General features: G+C 49.7%; 1 protein-coding gene across 2 annotated transcripts in view; it reads right to left on the reverse strand.

Annotated features, from left to right (window-relative positions):
* Nucleotides 1-5,002: 5,002 nt before the first annotated feature.
* ARHGAP35 (Rho GTPase activating protein 35) overlaps nt 5,003-17,359 on the reverse strand; it is a 74,473-nt gene continuing 62,116 nt past the window's right edge. For both annotated transcript variants that reach the window (XM_063938419.1, XM_063938418.1), the window contains exons 6-7: nt 11,778-11,883; nt 5,003-6,931 (exon numbers count right to left, since the gene is read on the reverse strand). In XM_063938419.1, coding sequence (XP_063794489.1) covers nt 6,622-6,931; nt 11,778-11,883 — 416 coding nt within the window. In that variant the 3' untranslated portion in view covers nt 5,003-6,621. The remainder of the gene's footprint in view (nt 6,932-11,777; nt 11,884-17,359) is intronic.

Here is a 17,359-nt window from a genome sequence, read left to right on the forward strand (position 1 = left end):
TTTATAATCATGTGGAAGACTTCTGGGTGAAGTCCCTACTCTCCCGGGTGGAGGTCGTGCTGAGGAAATCTGCTTCCCAGTTGTCCACTCCCGGAATGAAAACTGCTGACAGTGCTATCACATGGTTTTTCGCCCAGCGAAGAATCCTTGCAGCTTCTGCCATTGCCCTCCTGCTTCTTGTGGCACCCTGTCTGTTTACGTGGGTGACTGCCGTAATGTTGTCCGACTGGAACAACACCGGCTGACCTTGAAGCAGAGGTCTTGCTAAGCTTAGAGCATTGTAAATGGCCCTTAGCTTCAGGATATTTATGTGAAGTGATGTCTCCAGGCTTGACCATAAGCCCTGGATATTCCTTCCCTGTGTGACTGCTCCCCAGCCTCGCAGGCTGGCATCCGTGGTCACCAGGATCCAGTCCTGAATGCCGAATCTGCGGCCCTCTAGAAGATGAGCACTCTGCAACCACCACAGGAGGGATACCCTTGTCCCTGGTGACAGGGTTATCCGCTGATGCATCTGAAGATGCGACCCGGACCATTTGTCCAGTAGGTTCCACTGGAAAGTCTTGCGTGGAATCTGCCGAATGGGATTGCTTCGTAGGAAGCCACCATTTTTACCCAGAACCCTTGTGTATTGATGCACTGAGACTTGGTTTGGTTTTAGGAGGTTCCTGACTAGCTCGGATAACTCCCTGGCTTTTTCCTCCGGGAGAAACACCTTCTTTCTGGACTGTGTCCAGGAACATCCCTAGGAACAGAAGACAAGTCGTCGGAACCAGCTGCGAATCTGGAATATTGAGAATCCAAATCGTGCTGCCGCAACACTACCTGAGATAGTGCTACACCGATCTCCAACTGTTCCCTGGATCTTACCCTTATCAGGGAATCGTCCAAGTAAAGGATAACTAAAAATTCCCTTCCTTTGAAGGAATATCATCATTTCGGTCATTACTTCAGTAAAGACCCGGGGTGCCGTGGACCATCCCTACGGCAGCGTCTGAACTGATAGTGACAGTTCTGTACCATAACCTGAGATACCCTTGGTGAGAAGGGTAAATTTTGACATGAAGGTAAGCATCCTTGATGTCCCGAGACATCATGTAGTCCCCTTCTTCCAGGTTTGCAATCACTGCTCTGAGTGACTCAATTTTGAATTTGAACCTCTGTATGTAAGTGTTCAAAGATTTTAGATTTTAAAATCGGTCTCACCGAGCCGTCTGGCTTCGGTACCACAATAGTGTGGAATAATACCCCGTTCCCTGTTGCAGGAGGGGTACCTTAATTATCACCTGCTGGGAATACAGCTTGTGAATGGCTTCCAAGACTGCCTCCCTGTCAGCGGGAGACGTCGGTAAAACAGACTTTTTGGAAACGGCGAGGGGGAATACGTCTCGAATTCCAATTTTGTACCCCTGAGATAACACCTGAAGGATCCCGGGGTCTACTTGCGAGTGAGCCCACTGCGCACTGAAATTCACTGAGAACGGGCCCCCACCGTGCCTGAACTTGTAAAGCCCTAGCGTCATACTGAGGGCTTGGCAGAGGCGGAAAAGGGTTTCTGTTCCTGGGAACTGGCTGATCTCTGCAGCCCTTTTCCTCTCCCTCTGTCACGAGCAGAAAAGAGGAACCCTTTTGTCCACTTGCCAACCAGGACTGCGCCTGATAATACGGCGTCTTATTTTGAGAGGCGACCTAGGGTACATCCCCTTTTTTTAAGGCAATGCTTCCAAATGCCGTTTGGAATCCCTGACCACTTTACTGGTAGAATACAACGCACTTATACTTGATGCCAGTCGGCAAATATTCCGCTGTGCATCATGCATATATAGAAATGCATCTTTTAATTGCTCTATAGGCAATAATATACTGTCCTTATCTAGGATATCAATATTTCCAGTCAGGGAATCCGACCACGCCAACCCAGCACTGCACATCCAGGCTGAGGCGATTGCTGGTCGCAGTATAACACTAGTATGTGTGTAAATACATTTTAGGATACCCTCCTGCTTTTTATCAGCAGGATCCTTAAGGGCGGCCATCTCAAGAGAGGGTAGAGCCCTTGTTCTTACAAGCGTGTGAGCGCCTTATCCCCTGTAGGGGGTGTTTCCCAACGCACCCTAACCTCTGGCGGGAAAAGGTATACTGCCAATAACTTTTTAGAATTATCAATTGTTATCGGGGGGAAACCCACGCATCATCACACACCTCATTTTATTTTTCAGATTTAGGAAAACTACAGGAAGTTTTTCCTCACCAACCATAATACCCCTTTTTTTGGTGGTATTCATATTATCAGAAAAGTATAAACATTTTCCATTGCATCAATCATGCAATGAGTGGCCCTATTGGAAATCACGGTTGTCTCTTCACCGTCGACACAGGAGTCAGTATCCGTGTCGGCGTCTGTATCTGAGGTAACGGGCGCTTTAGAGCCCCTGTATGAGACGTCTGGACATGCACAAGCTGAGTAGCCGGCTGTCTCATGTCAACCACTGTCTTTTATACAAAGCTGACACTGTCACGCAATTTCAACAGTACATCCACTCAGGTGTCGACCCCCTAGGGGGTGATAACACTATTACAGACACTCTACTCCGTCTCCAGATCATTTTTCTCCTCATACATGTCGACACAAACGTACCGACACAGCACACACACAGGGAATGCTCTGATAGAGGACAGGACCCACTAGCCCTTTGGGGAGACAGAGGGAGAGTTTGCCAGCACACACCAGAGCGCTATATATATATATAGGGATAACCTTATATAAGTGTTTTTCCCTTTATAGCTGCTGTATTGTTTATACTGCGCCTAATTTGTGCCCCCCTCTCTTTTTTAACCCCTTTCTGTAGTGTAGTGACTGCAGGGGAGAGCCAGGGAGCTTCCCTCCAACTGAGCTGTGAGGGAAAATGGCGCCAGTGTGCTGAGGAGATAGGCTCCGCCCCTTTCTCGGCGTCCTTATCATCCGTTTTTCTGTATGTTTTGGCAGGGGTTAAATGCATCCATATAGCCCAGGAGTTATATGTGATGCATTTATTTTAGCCATATAAGGTTTTTATCGATTTATTGCGTCTCAGGGCGCTGCCCCCCCAGCGCCCTGCACCCTCAGTGACCGGAGTGTGAAGTGTGCTGAGAGCAATGGCGCACAGCTGCGGTGCTGTGCGCTACCTTATCTGAAGACAGGATCGTCTTCTGCCGCCGATTTCACCGGACCTCTTCGCTCTTCTGGCTCTGTAAGGGGGCCGGCGGCGCGGCTCCGGGACCCATCCAGGCTGAACCTGTGATCGTCCCTCTGGAGCTAATGTCCAGTAGCCTAAGAAACCCGATCAACTCTGCACGCAGGTGAGTCCGTTTCTTCTCCCCTTAGTCCCACGATGCAGTGAGCCTGTTGCCAGCAGGTCTTACTGAAAATAATAAACCTAAACTAAAACTTTCACAAAGAGCTCAGGAGAGCCCCTAGTGTGCACCCCTCGTCGGGCACAGAAATCTAACTGAGGCTTGGAGGAGGGTCATAGGGGGAGGAGCCAGTGCACACCAGGTGATCCTAAAGCTTTCTTTAGATGTGCCCAGACTCCTGCGGAGCCGCTATTCCCCATGGTCCTTACGGAGTTCCCAGCATCCACTAGGACATCAGAGAAATATATATTATAGGGGACGGGCAGGATGATCCCCAGGACCTCCCTCTGCTGAATAGTCAGCTTTGTAGCCCATTCTGGAAGCGCCACTTCTGCCCTGAAAACACTGTGTGTAAAGAGTGTGGTGTCTATTTACTAAGCCCTGGATGGAGATAAAGTACCAGCCAATCAGCTCCTAACCGACATTTTTCCAACCCAGCCTGTAACTTGGCAGTTAGGAGCTGATTGGCTGGTACTTTGTCTCTGTCCAAGACTTAGTAAATAAACCCATGTTCCAGTAATTACCCCACAAACGCTGCCAAAGCCGCGTGCAGACGCCTTCCGGGAAGTGCGTTTTTGTGTATCGGGGGTGTGCTTTAGCCATTTAGTGTAGGAGGAATTTGGGAGACCAGGGCTGACTTATTACAGTGATGTGTTTCCATGGCCAAAGAGAGCCCTAATCTTACCCATTGTAGCCCTGATCAATCTGCTGGAATACAATAATTAATGTGGTTTTTATTACCATGGCTGTAATTCCTAACACAATAGCAGCAATAATCCTTACAGAGAGAAATGAGAACACCTTACATATAAAAGAATGACACCTTCTGTGCGGAATCGGGTCCCAGCAAACGTTACGCCCTAAGGCTTAATATGGACACTCACAATGTAGTTACCGGAGAACCGTCCTGTAACAGTAAGCCAGTCACCAGAGATACAGCTTGCTCTACGGTTGTCTATAGCTGGAGAAACCTGTAACAAAGACAACGCCAGTGGGTGGAGCCAGGGGATACTTGGATAAATAGATGTGTGGCTGACGAGACGCGGTCGCAGACTGCTGCGTCCCCAGCGTATGGTAATGGCAGCGCGATCAGGGGGTCCGGTCCCCACCAATACACAGATCACATCATGCGACTATCACAGGAAGAATATTTACTCAGAGGAGTAATCATAAGACACATAGCAAACTCACATATGGGGGTCATCCACATACACCACACGCAGACACAGCAATGAGGGACTGCGCCAGTGAGGAGCCGCTCGCTATGTGGAAGACATCTGTGGCCCCTAGTGGATGAAGGAGAAATTACCAATAAAATCAGAATAAAAAACCAAATGCGTTTCAAGTAAAATGTTAACTTCTTCAGAGGTTATAAAATATATAAAACAATTTCCATTTTGATCCAATTGGTCTCAGAGTTCTGAAGAAATATTGTTTGATCCTGACATGAGGAGCCCTGTGCATGGGTGCGGAGCCTTTCCTTACCGCGTGCTCCCTCCTCACCCGTCCCTATGGCTGATGGATAGTAATAGCACTGACAGGCATTTTCTTCCAGACAACCATATTTTCATCTTTCCCACACGTCTAGATACAGGAAGAGAGAGCGCACTGGGAGTTTATAACAAGATTTATTAGCTATAATACAAGTCACATTAAGGCCCTCGAAGTTTGTTCCAATTACAATGAGCAGACTTGCAGCAAATACATGATTCAGGGCGTCAGCGGAAGGATCACGTTCTCATGCACGAAATGACCCAACCCCTCTATCACAACCAAATGGACAGCAACGAACAGAACAGGAAACACCCGGCAGCCCCCCCTGGACCCGCCGCACACGTGTTAGACAAGTTTGCGGGTTCAGCTCTCAGTCGCCCCCTGGTGCAGAATGTAACTTTCCCTCTGGCGCCTTCACATAACATAACCCTACAGAGCGAGAGCGAGCCTAACTCACCAATCTCCGCTCCTCACGCTATATACATTCTACAGCCACTTACAAAACACCTCTCGGCTCTAACATACAAATCGTTCGTTCAAAGACGTCCGTCCGACAACCGCCCCAGTCCCCCACGGGTGTCGGTCCGTGTACCGGTTCCTGCGGCGTCAGGCTCTCCGGGCGGGGGAGTCAGTCACTAAGCGACTTGGGGTTACTTATGTTAGAAGGAAGAGAACGGTTCTGCACTGTAATCCGTCGTACAGGTATTAGGGAGGTGGTTTTAACACTTAAGGATAATTAGTGTCTTCACAAAGAGGTAGGTGAGGGCAAACTCATTCTGAAGTCAGTTAGGTAGGAGGGAGGGGGTGGGGGGCTATCACTAGGGAGTCATTTTCAGTAGAATATTTGGGTTAAAATGGGGAGGGGGCAGTGCAGTCAAACCCTTTATGTATGTGAGGATCAGGCCTTGCTTTTAACATAAAATATCAGTACATGAAACTGGCTCGGGTGAGAGCCCGGACAATAACGCACCTCAGGAGATCAGTTACCACAAACCGTACATCAAAGTGAATTGACAGTTCACTCAATCCCGAGGCGCCTCTATTAAAAAAACAAAAGAAAAGAAGCTCAAGCAGCGGTGATTAAACCGACGTTCAAACTCTCTAACACATGAAACATGCGTGTAATCTCCAGCCAGTGTCACACATTAGTGTCTTCCGTGTAGTAATGTACAAAGCATACAATTCATGCAGCCCCCATTAACCCTAGACTCTCGCGCGGGCCGCATCTGTAAGTGCTACGATATGTAGTGTGGTATCTGTGTCCGTTACATTAGTGTCCTACAACCTGGGGCCGGCGGGGGGCACAGAGAAACGCAGAGGCCCCTCGCTGAGTAATCCACAGTGTGGCTCCTCGCCGATGTCAGACTTTGTGCCGCTTCTCCCGTAATGCTGGCGTGATCAGGACTGAGCGCTGATCCTGTACAAATCCATTTAATCAACCACAGAATCAGGGCCCACCACCGCGGCCAAGGGGTACCAGATCACAGTCTAGCACAGTCAGTGTACCAGGCACCATATCTTGCAGTACGTGTACCAAGGAAGCCCCCTCTCAGTAATGTACCAAGATAAATCCCCCTCCTCGGAGGTTCGGTCCCCGGCTCATACTCCAAGTCTCTCATATCTGTAGTGGTCCCATATGTAATACCACTGGCCCTCATGGAGAGGTCAGCGAGTGGTAGGGAAGGGGGCGAATGTTGCCTCCGGGCGTCTAGAAGCTGCACATGGAGGGAACGGTCACAGGATGTTCTGATCTGTAGGGAGCAGGGTTTGCGATGGGGACACAGGAGTTAAAGGAGGAGACTGGGGGGGAGAGGGTTGATTGAGAAGAGGAGCAGAAGGAGAACTAGGTGTGGGAAGGTCCAAGGGAGGGCGCTGGTAGAAGAAGTAGGAGCACTGGTGGATGAAGAGCTCGATGATTGTCTGGTAGGTACGAGTCGCTGTCAGAGCGTCCATGGTGGTAAAATCAGGGCGCATCAATGTTGGCCAGAAACAGATGGACAAATTCTCACTGGTCATTAGGTTTATGTGATGGTGCTGGCTCACCCTGAGGAGAAAACACAAGGAGAACAACTCATGAACAGCAGAGAAGGGAGAGTGGTAAGAGGGAATACGGGCAATTAGATCAAACCCCCCCCACCCGTCCCACCACCAACCGCACACACAACCAGCCCCACTCCCAACATAGAGATCTAGGACAATGAGGTCATCACTACAGAGAGACGCAGGACAATGAGGTCATCACTACTGACTCGGGACAATGAGATCATCACTATAGAGACACTCTGGACAATGAGGTCATCACTACAGAGAGGCACGGGACGAAGAGGTCATCACTACAGAGAGGCACGGGACAAAGAGGTCATCACTACAGAGAGGCACGGGACGAAGAGGTCATCACTACAGAGAGGCACGGGACAAAGAGGTCATCACTACAGAGAGGCACGGGACAAAGAGGTCATCACTACAGAGAGGCACGGGACAAAGAGGTCATCACTACAGAGAGGCACGGGACAAAGAGGTCATCACTACAGAGAGGCACGGGACAAAGAGGTCATCACTACAGAGAGGCACGGACAAAGAGGTCATCACTGCAGAGAGGCACGGGACAAAGAGGTCATCACCACAGAGAGGCACGGGACAATGAGACCATCACCAAAAAGAGGCACGGGACAATGAGACCATCACCAAGGAGAGGCACGGGACAATGAGACCATCACCAAGGAGAGGCACGGGACAATGAGACCATCACCAAGGAGAGGCACGGGACAATGGGGTCAATTCAATTCAGTGACAGTTTGTCTTCAAATTCCTGACTTTACAAACTCTCGTGCATCACGGGAATTTAATTGTCAGGAATGTGTTTTTTAGTCGGCAATTCAATTCAGAGAGAGATATTGTAATTAGTCTGACTTAAATATGATTGTCGGGAATTTGCAAACTCCCGGGAATTCAATTGTCAGGAATGTGTTTTTTTTGTTTTGTTATTTTTTTAGTCTGAAATTCACTTCAGGGAGGGATATTGTATTTAGTCTGACTTAAATATGCAAGTCGAGGGAAGGGACAGGGAAGAGACTTATTTTCCTTCCTTTTACTCACAGGAATGTAATGTTAAGGCAAGACTTTGGAGTAGAAGCCACAACCATTTTGGTACTGACATGAAAGGAATGGTAGCAGCCGTGGGAAATAGTATATTGTTCTGTGGAAGTGTGGAAAAACATCAATCATCGCTTTATAATGTGACTTAATTGTCGTTGGCGCCAGTAGGGTAAGCTTGCTGGCACTGTGACAGTCAAAGGCAGGGAATCTCTAATAATCACACGTAACTGGGATTGGTTTAGGGTGGCTTGCTTGGCATCATCAATATAGAAGTGTAATGGTTGAAGATCTTGGGCAATCGACTTTAGCCATGTTTTCTTTGGCGTATCACTTACCATTTTCCATTCCTCCGGAATGTATTACAGTATTTAGGCACTAGTATGGTGTTCTTTTAGGCTCCATTCTGCAGACATGTCCAAACCACTTTAAACGCGGTCTTTTAATATAGGATTCAACTGTGGGTTGGTCTTTGAATAGTTTTTGGATGTTTCTCCGGTCCATTCGTGTTTTTTTTTTTTTTTTAAGTATATTTCGTAAGCACCTCATTTGGAAACATTCCAGCTTATTGCCATTATTCTGAACCATAAAGTAAATTTATTCTAACTGATATGTTGAATACCCTAATTTTTGTGGCAATGGTAATGTCCTTTTGGTCCCAGAGGCTTTTTTTCAGAGTTGCAAAGGCAGCTGTGGCACTCGTGATGTCACTTGTAGCGGCTATCTGTTAACCGCTGATAGTTGAACCTAGGTATTTAAAAGTATCCACTTGTTTGGCGGTAGTATGCAGGGGACGGTGTGTACAGTGAGAAGTAGTGTAGTGTGTGCATTGAGAGGGTGCAGGGTAGCTACAGTAGTGTTTGTGGGGGGGGGGGGTATGCAGGGTAATAGATAGTGTACTGTGTGTGGGGAAGGGAGTGTTGGGGGGATGTATTCATGTGACCAGCAGTCAGGAGACGGACAATCACATTACCTCCCCCTACATCCCGCACCCTCACTATCCCGACGGTCGGCATGCCAACCAACAGGGACTATTCCCATTCGTGGGTGTCCACGACACCCATAGAGTGGGAATAGAAGCCGTGGCGAGCGCAGTGCACCACCGAGCCCTCAGCGCAGAGAGCCCGCAAGGGGCTCGCTGCACTCGCCCCCTGCCGGGATTCCGCTGCCAGTATGCTTACCACCGGTCAGCCATTCCACACCCGAGAGTTGGTTGAGATGTAGGCATGCACAGGTCAAATGTGGATATTTCACTATGCAAATGGGTATGTACCCAACTCCAAATTACTTCCAAAGTTACAAAATACTGACCTGCAGTACAATTGTCCATGCATATGTGTTTGCCATTTTCACTTTGGGAATTGCCCCTGTGCAAATGTCTTATGTTCTCATATAGTAAATACTTAGGGGTCTATGTACACTAAGAGTAGGTTACTAATATGGTAGCATGAACTGCCGATCAACCGATTGTCCGGCCTAGTGTACTAGGTGTGGGGAGTGGAGTGCAGGGTAGTGGATGTAGTATAGTATTTTGTGGGGATGGGGGTGCAAGATAGTGTGTGCGGGGAGGGGGGTGCAGGGTAGTGGCTGTAGTATAGTGTGTGCGGGGAGGGGGGTGCAAGATAGTGTGTGCAGGGAGGGGGGTGCAGGGTAGTGGCTGTAGTATAGTGTGTGCGGGGAGGGGGTGCAGTGCAGGGTAGTGACGGATTATGCAGGTAAGGGAGCGAAGTAGTGTATTGGGTGAGAGGTAAGGGGGGTACACACAGAGATCAGTGCTTAAATTCTAAGCAATCTGACTAGATTGCTAAGAAGTTAAGCACAGATCTCTCAGTGTGTACCCCCACAGCGATAGCAATGCGCGGCCCCGCGCTTCACTGTCACTGGTGCTAGATTGAGCCTGCATGCAGGCTCAGTCTAGCACATCACTCATTTCACCGCTGGGTGACATGAGCGACCCCCTCCTCACTCAGCACACATCTTTGGGGAAATCTCCCTGTGTGTATGGGGCTGTAGTGTACTGTAGGTAGGGCCGGGAGTAGAGATTAGCAGCAGTATTGTAGTGTGTGCAGGGTGAGCGGTGTAGAGTAGAAGCAGTAGTAAAGTTTTTTTTGTTTTTTTTATTTAGTAGTGTAGTGCAGTGGTTTTCCAAACTGTTTTGTATCACCCCCTGAGTATCAGAATTTTTTTCACAGCACCGCAAGTACAAACGTTTATTTAAAAATTCAGAAAATATTAAATTAAGTAAAATGTTTTTCGAAGGGGTAAATTCAGTTTCAGCATGGATTGAATAGTGCCAGTAGGGGGCTCCCGCAGCTAGTCAATTTAGCGCTCCATAAATCAGAGAATGCCGGTTCTCGCAACTTAAACCTGCTGTTTTGTAGGGAGAACCAGCATTCTCCGATATAACTGCCCCGCTGCAATGTTGTTTGCGGTGCGCTGCGGCACAAAACACATCGCTGTCCTAGTTGTGTAATCATGTACTATACGATAAGATTTGATTGGCGTCCTCTTAAAACTCCAATCAGGTGCATGCAGTCCTTCCTCCTTCAGATGAAATCCTCTATTGCAGCAAGATATGTTAGTTGAAACAACTAAGAAGGGAGAGGGACAAACCACTTGCTAAACTAACCAGTGGGAATATAAAGGTGTTGGATTGAAAAATTAGACCTATTTACAGCATTTTTAATAGCTTAGTATTAAAATCAAAACAAAAATTTGTAAACTCTCACCCCTTGGGGGATGAGAGAAAAAAAGGGAGAGTTTAAGTCTAAAATTGTCGGGAATTCGAACTCTCTCCCCACCCGCGAGTTCATTGAATTGGTCTGACCATTATAACCTATAGGGAGAACAAATTGTCAGGAATTGTATATACATCGCCGACTAAATAGTCACATTGGCGACAATTGAATTGGTGGGAATTCCAATTGTCGACAAAACTTAAGTAAACTAGTGGAATTGGCAACTAGTCATCGAATTGAATTGACCCCAATGAGACCATCACCAAGGAGAGGCACGGGACAATGAGACCATCACCAAGGAGAGGCACGGGACAATGAGACCATCACCAAGGAGAGGCACAGGACAATGAGACCATCACCAAGGAGAGGCACGGGACAATGAGACCATCACCAAGGAGAGGCACGGGACAATGGGGTCGATTCTATTCGGCAACTAATGAATAGCGCCGGGAATTAGCTCCCGACGCTATTCAATTCAGCAACTAGTTACCTGCAATTGTCGGGAATTCTTCTCTCATCCCCGGGGGATGAGAAGAGAAACCCGACAAAAGTGCTGCCTCGCGGCCGGCGCGAGGCTGATTCTGTCGGGAATCAGCCTCTCGCCGGGGAGTTAAGTCGGAGAATGCCCGTTCTCCCGACAAAACTACCTGTTTTGTCGGCGAGAACGGGCCATCGCCGACGTAACTAGTTGCTGAATTGAATAGCGTCGGGAGCTAATTCCCGGCGCTATTCATTAGTTGCCGAATAGAATCGACCCCAATGAGACCATCACCAAGGAGAGGCACGGGACAATGAGACCATCACCAAGGAGAGGCACGGGACAATGAGACCATCACCAAGGAGAGGCACGGGACAATGAGACCATCACCAAGGAGAGGCACGGGACAATGAGTTCATCACTAAGGAGAGGCACGGGACAATGAGACCATCACCAAGGAGAGGCACGGGACAATGAGTTCATCACTAAGGAGAGGCACGGGACAATGAGACCATCACCAAGGAGAGGCACGGGACAATGAGTTCATCACTAAGGAGAGGCACGGGACACAGGTCACTCACCGGTTCAAGTGAGAGATGACATATTTGAAGATCTCTTGGTTTTCCTTGGGGAGTTTTCTCAGGAGATCCTTCATGGCCTGAAGTTTCTGCTCCTGGTCATTGATTTCTACAGAGTACACAGAACAGACATCAGTAAGCACACTGTCATAGCAACGACACTGTGAGGTCATGTGAGTGCCGCCATTTTCTTACACGGACATTTCACATCCTTTTTACCTCAGAGTAACTCATTTCTGGAGCAGAACTTAGCACAACTAGAGAAGTGACCATCAATGGCCTTCCCCCATAGGGGGTCTCATCACATATGTAACTCCGCTCACTGCCTTCCCCCATAGGGGGTCTCATCACATATGTAACTCACATATGTAACTCCGCTCACTGCCTTCCCCCATAGGAGGTCTCATCACATATGTAACTCCGCTCACTGCCTTCCCCCATAGGGGGTCTCATCACATATGTAACTCCGCTCACTGCCTTCCCCCATAGGAGGTCTCATCACATATGTAACTCCGCTCACTGCCTTCCCCCATAGGGGGTCTCATCACATATGTAACTCCGCTCACTGCCTTCCCCCATAGGGGGTATCATCACATATGTAACTCACATATGTAACTCCGCTCACTGCCTTCCCCCATAGGAGGTCTCATCACATATGTAACTCCGCTCACTGCCTTCCCCCATAGGGGGTCTCATCACATATGTAACTCAGCTCACTGCCTTCCCCCATAGGGGGTCTCATCACATATGTAACTCCGCTCACTGCCTTCCCCCATAGGGGGTCTCATCACATATGTAACTCCGCTCACTGCCTTCCCCCATAGGAGGTCTCATCACATATGTAACTCCGCTCACTGCCTTCCCCCATAGGGGGTCTCATCACATATGTAACTCCGCTCACTGCCTTCCCCCATAGGAGGTCTCATCACATATGTAACCCCACTCACTGCCTTCCCCCATAGGAGGTCTCATCACATATGTAACTACGCTCACTGCCTTCCCCCATAGGGGGTCTCATCACATATGTAACCCCACTCACTGCCTTCACCCATAGGAGGTCTCATCACATATGTAACTCCGCTCATTGCCTTCCCCCATAGGGGGTCTCATCACATATGTAACTCCGCTCACTGCCTTCCCCCATAGGGGGTCTCATCACATATGTAACTCCGCTCACTGCCTTCCCCCATAGGGGGTCTCATCACATATGTAACTCCGCTCACTGCCTTCCCCCATAGTAGGTCTCATCACATATGTAACTCCGCTCACTGCCTTCCCCCATAGGGGGTCTCATCACATATGCAATTCCTCTCACTGCCTTCCCCCATAGGGGGTCTCACCACATATGTAACTCCGCTCACTGCCTTCCCCCATAGGGGGTCTCATCACATATGTAACTCCGCTGCCTTCCCCCATAGGGGGTCTCATCACATATGTAACTCTGCTGCCTTCCCCCATAGGGGGTCTCATCATATATGTAACTCCTCTTACTGGCCTTCCCCCATAGGGGGTCTCATCATATATGTAACTCCGCTCACTGCCTTCCCCCATAGGGGGTCTCATCACATATGTAACTCCGCTCACTGCCTTCCCCCATAGGGGGTCTCATCACATATGTAACTCCGCTCACTGCCTTCCCCCATAGGGGGTCTCATCACATATGTAACTCCGCTGCCTTCCCCCATAGGGGGTCTCATCACATATGTAACTCCGCTGCCTTCCCCCATAGGGGGTCTCATCATATATGTAACTCCTCTCACTGGCCTTCCCCCATAGGGGGTCTCATCACATATGTAACTCCGCTCACTGCCTTCCCCCATAGGGGGTCTCATCACATATGTAACTCCGCTCACTGCCTTCCCCCATAGGGGGTCTCATCACATATGTAACTCCGCTCACTGCCTTCCCCCATAGAGGGTCTCATCACATATGTAACTCCGCTGTCTTCCCCCAAAGGGGGTCTCATCACATATGTAACTCCGCTCACTGCCTTCCCCCATAGGGGGTCTCATCACATATGTAACTCCGCTCACTGCCTTCCCCCTAGGGGGTCTCATCACATATGTAACTCCGCTCACTGCCTTCCCCCATAGGAGGTCTCATCACATATGTAACTCCGCTCACTGCCTTCCCCCATAGGGGGTCTCATCACATATGTAACTCCGCTGCCTTCCCCCATAGGGGGTCTCATCATATGTAACTCCACTGCCTTCCCCCCATAGGGGGTCTTTTCACATATGTAACTCCGCTCACTCCCTTCCCCCATAGGGGGTCTCATCACATATGTAACTCCGCTCACTGCCTTCACCCATAGGAGGTCTCATCACATATGTAACTCCGCTCATTGCCTTCCCCCATAGGGGGTCTCATCACATATGTAACTCCGCTCACTGCCTTCCCCCATAGGGGGTCTCATCACATATGTAACTCCGCTCACTGCCTTCCCCCATAGGGGGTCTCATCACATATGTAACTCCGCTCACTGCCTTCCCCCATAGGGGGTCTCATCACATATGTAACTCACATATGTAACTCCGCTCACTGTCTTCCCCCATAGGGGGTCTCATCACATATGTAACTCCGCTCACTGCCTTCCCCCATAGGGGGTCTCAACACATATGTAACTCCGCTCACTGCCTTCCCCCATAGGGGGTCTCATCACATATGTAACTCCGCTCACTGTCTTCCCCCATAGGGGGTCTCATCACATATGTAACTCCGCTCACTGCCTTCCCCCATAGGAGGTCTCATCACATATGTAACTACGCTCGCTGCCTTCCCCCATAGGGGGTCTCATCACATATGCAATTCCTCTCACTGCCTTCCCCCATAGGGGGTCTCATCACATATGTAACTCCGCTCACTGCCTTCCCCCATAGGAGGTCTCATCACATATGTAACTCCGCTCACTGCCTTCCCCCATAGAGGGTCTCATCACATATGTAACTCCGCTCACTGCCTTCCCCCATAGGAGGTCTCATCACATATGTAACTCCGCTCACTGCCTTCCCCCATAGGGGGTCTCATCACATATGTAACTCCGCTCACTGCCTTCCCCCATAGGAGGTCTCATCACATATGTAACTCCGCTCACTGCCTTCCCCCATAGAGGGTCTCATCACATATGTAACTCCGCTCACTGCCTTCCCCCATAGGGGGTCTCATCACATATGTAACTCCGCTCACTGCCTTCCCCCATAGGGGGTCTCATCACATATGTAACTCACATATGTAACTCCGCTCACTGCCTTCCCCCATAGGGGGTCTCATCACATATGTAACTCCGCTCACTGCCTTCCCCCATAGGGGGTTTCATCACATATGTAACTCCGCTCACTGCCTTCCCCCATAGGAGGTCTCATCACATATGTAACTCCGCTCACTGCCTTCCCCCATAGGAGGTCTCATCACATATGCAACTCCTCTCACTGCCTTCCCCCATAGGGGGTCTCATCACATATGTAACTCCACTCACTGCCTTCCCCCATAGGGGGTTTCATCACATATGTAACTCCGCTCACTGCCTTCCCCCATAGGGGGTCTCATCACATATGTAACTCCGCTACCTTCCCCCATAGGGGGTCTCATCACATATGTAACTCTGCTGCCTTCCCCCATAGGGGGTCTCACCACATATGTAACTCCTCTCACTGCCTTCCCCCATAGGAGGTCTCATCACATATGTAACTCCACTCACTGCCTTCCCCCATAGGGGGTCTCATCACATATGTAACTCCGCTCACTGCCTTCCCCCATAGGGGGTCTCATCACATATGTAACTCCGCTGCCATCCCCCATAGGGGGTCTTATCATATATGTAACTCCTCTCACTGGCCTTCCCCCATAGGAGGTCTCATCACATATGTAACTCCGCTCACTGCCTTCCCCCATAGGGGGTCTCATCACATATGTAACTCCGCTGCCTTCCCCCATAGGGGGTCTCATCACATATGTAACTCCGCTGCCTTCCCCCATAGGGGGTCTCATCATATATGTAACTCCTCTCATTGGCCTTCCCCCATAGGGGGTCTCATCACATATGTAACTCCGCTCACTGCCTTCCCCCATAGGGGGTCTCATCACATATGTAACTCCGCTCACTGGCTTCCCCCATAGGGGGTCTCATCACATATGTAACTCCGCTCACTGCCTTCCCCCATAGGAGGTCTCATCACATATGTAACTCCGCTCACTGCCTTCCCCCATAGGAGGTCTCATCACATATGCAACTCCTCTCACTGCCTTCCCCCATAGGGGGTCTCATCACATATGTAACTCCGCTCACTGCCTTCCCCCATAGGGGGTCTCATCACATATGTATCTCCGCTCACTGCCTTCCCCCATAGGGGGTCTCATCACATATGTAACTCCGCTCACTGCCTTCCCCCATAGGGGGTCTCATCACATATGTAACTCCGCTGCCTTCCCCCATAGGGGGTCTCATCACATATGTAACTCCGCTGCCTTCCCCCATAGGGGGTATCATCATATATGTAACTCCTCTCACTGGCCTTCCCCCATAGGGGGTCTCATCACATATGTAACTCCGCTCACTGTCTTCCCCCATAGGGGGTCTCATCACATATGTAACTCCGCTGCCTTCCCCCATAGGGGGTCTCATCACATATGTAACTCCACTCACTGCCTTCCCCCATAGAGGGTCTCATCACATATGTAACTCCACTCACTGCCTTCCCCCATAGGGGGTCTCATCACATATGTAACTCCGCTGCCTTCCCCCATAGGGGGTCTCATCACATATGTAACTCCGCTGCCTTCCCCCATAGGGGGTCTCATCACATATGTAACTCCGCTGCCTTCCCCCATAGGGGGTCTCATCACATATGTAACTCCGCTGCCTTCCCCCATAGGGGGTCTCATCACATATGTAACTCCACTCACTGCCTTCCCCCATAGGGGGTCTCATCACATATGTAACTCCACTCACTGCCTTCCCCCATAGGGGGTCTCATCACATATGTAACTCCGCTCACTGCCTTCCCCCATAGGGGGTCTCATCACATATGTAACTCCGCTGTCTTCCCCCATAGGGGGTCTCATCACATATGTAACTCCGCTCACTGCCTTCCCCCATAGGGGGGCTCATCACATATGTAACTCCGCTCACTGCCTTCCCCCATAGGGGGTCTCATCACATATGTAACTCTGCTGTCTTCCCCCATAGGGGGTCTCATCACATATGTAACTCCGCTCACTGCCTTTCCCCATAGGGGGTCTCATCATATGTAACTCCGCTGCCTTCCCCCATAGGGGGTCTCATCATATGTAACTCCGCTGCCTTCCCCCATAGGGGGTCTCATCATATGTAACTCCACTGCCTTCCCCCCATAGGGGGTCTCATCACATATGTAACTCCGCTCACTCCCTTCCCCCATAGGTCTCATCACATATGTAACTCCGCTGCCTTCCCCCATAGGGGGTCTCATCATATGTAACTCCGCTCACTGCCTTCCCCCATAGGGGGTCTCATCACATATGTAACTCCGCTCACTGCCTTCCCCCATAGGGGGTCTCATCACATATGTAACTCCGCTGCCTTCCCCCATAGGGGGTCTCATCACATA

This window comes from Pseudophryne corroboree, chromosome 8 (assembly GCF_028390025.1).
Source record: "Pseudophryne corroboree isolate aPseCor3 chromosome 8, aPseCor3.hap2, whole genome shotgun sequence".
In the NCBI taxonomy this organism is placed as follows: Eukaryota; Metazoa; Chordata; class Amphibia; order Anura; family Myobatrachidae; genus Pseudophryne; species Pseudophryne corroboree.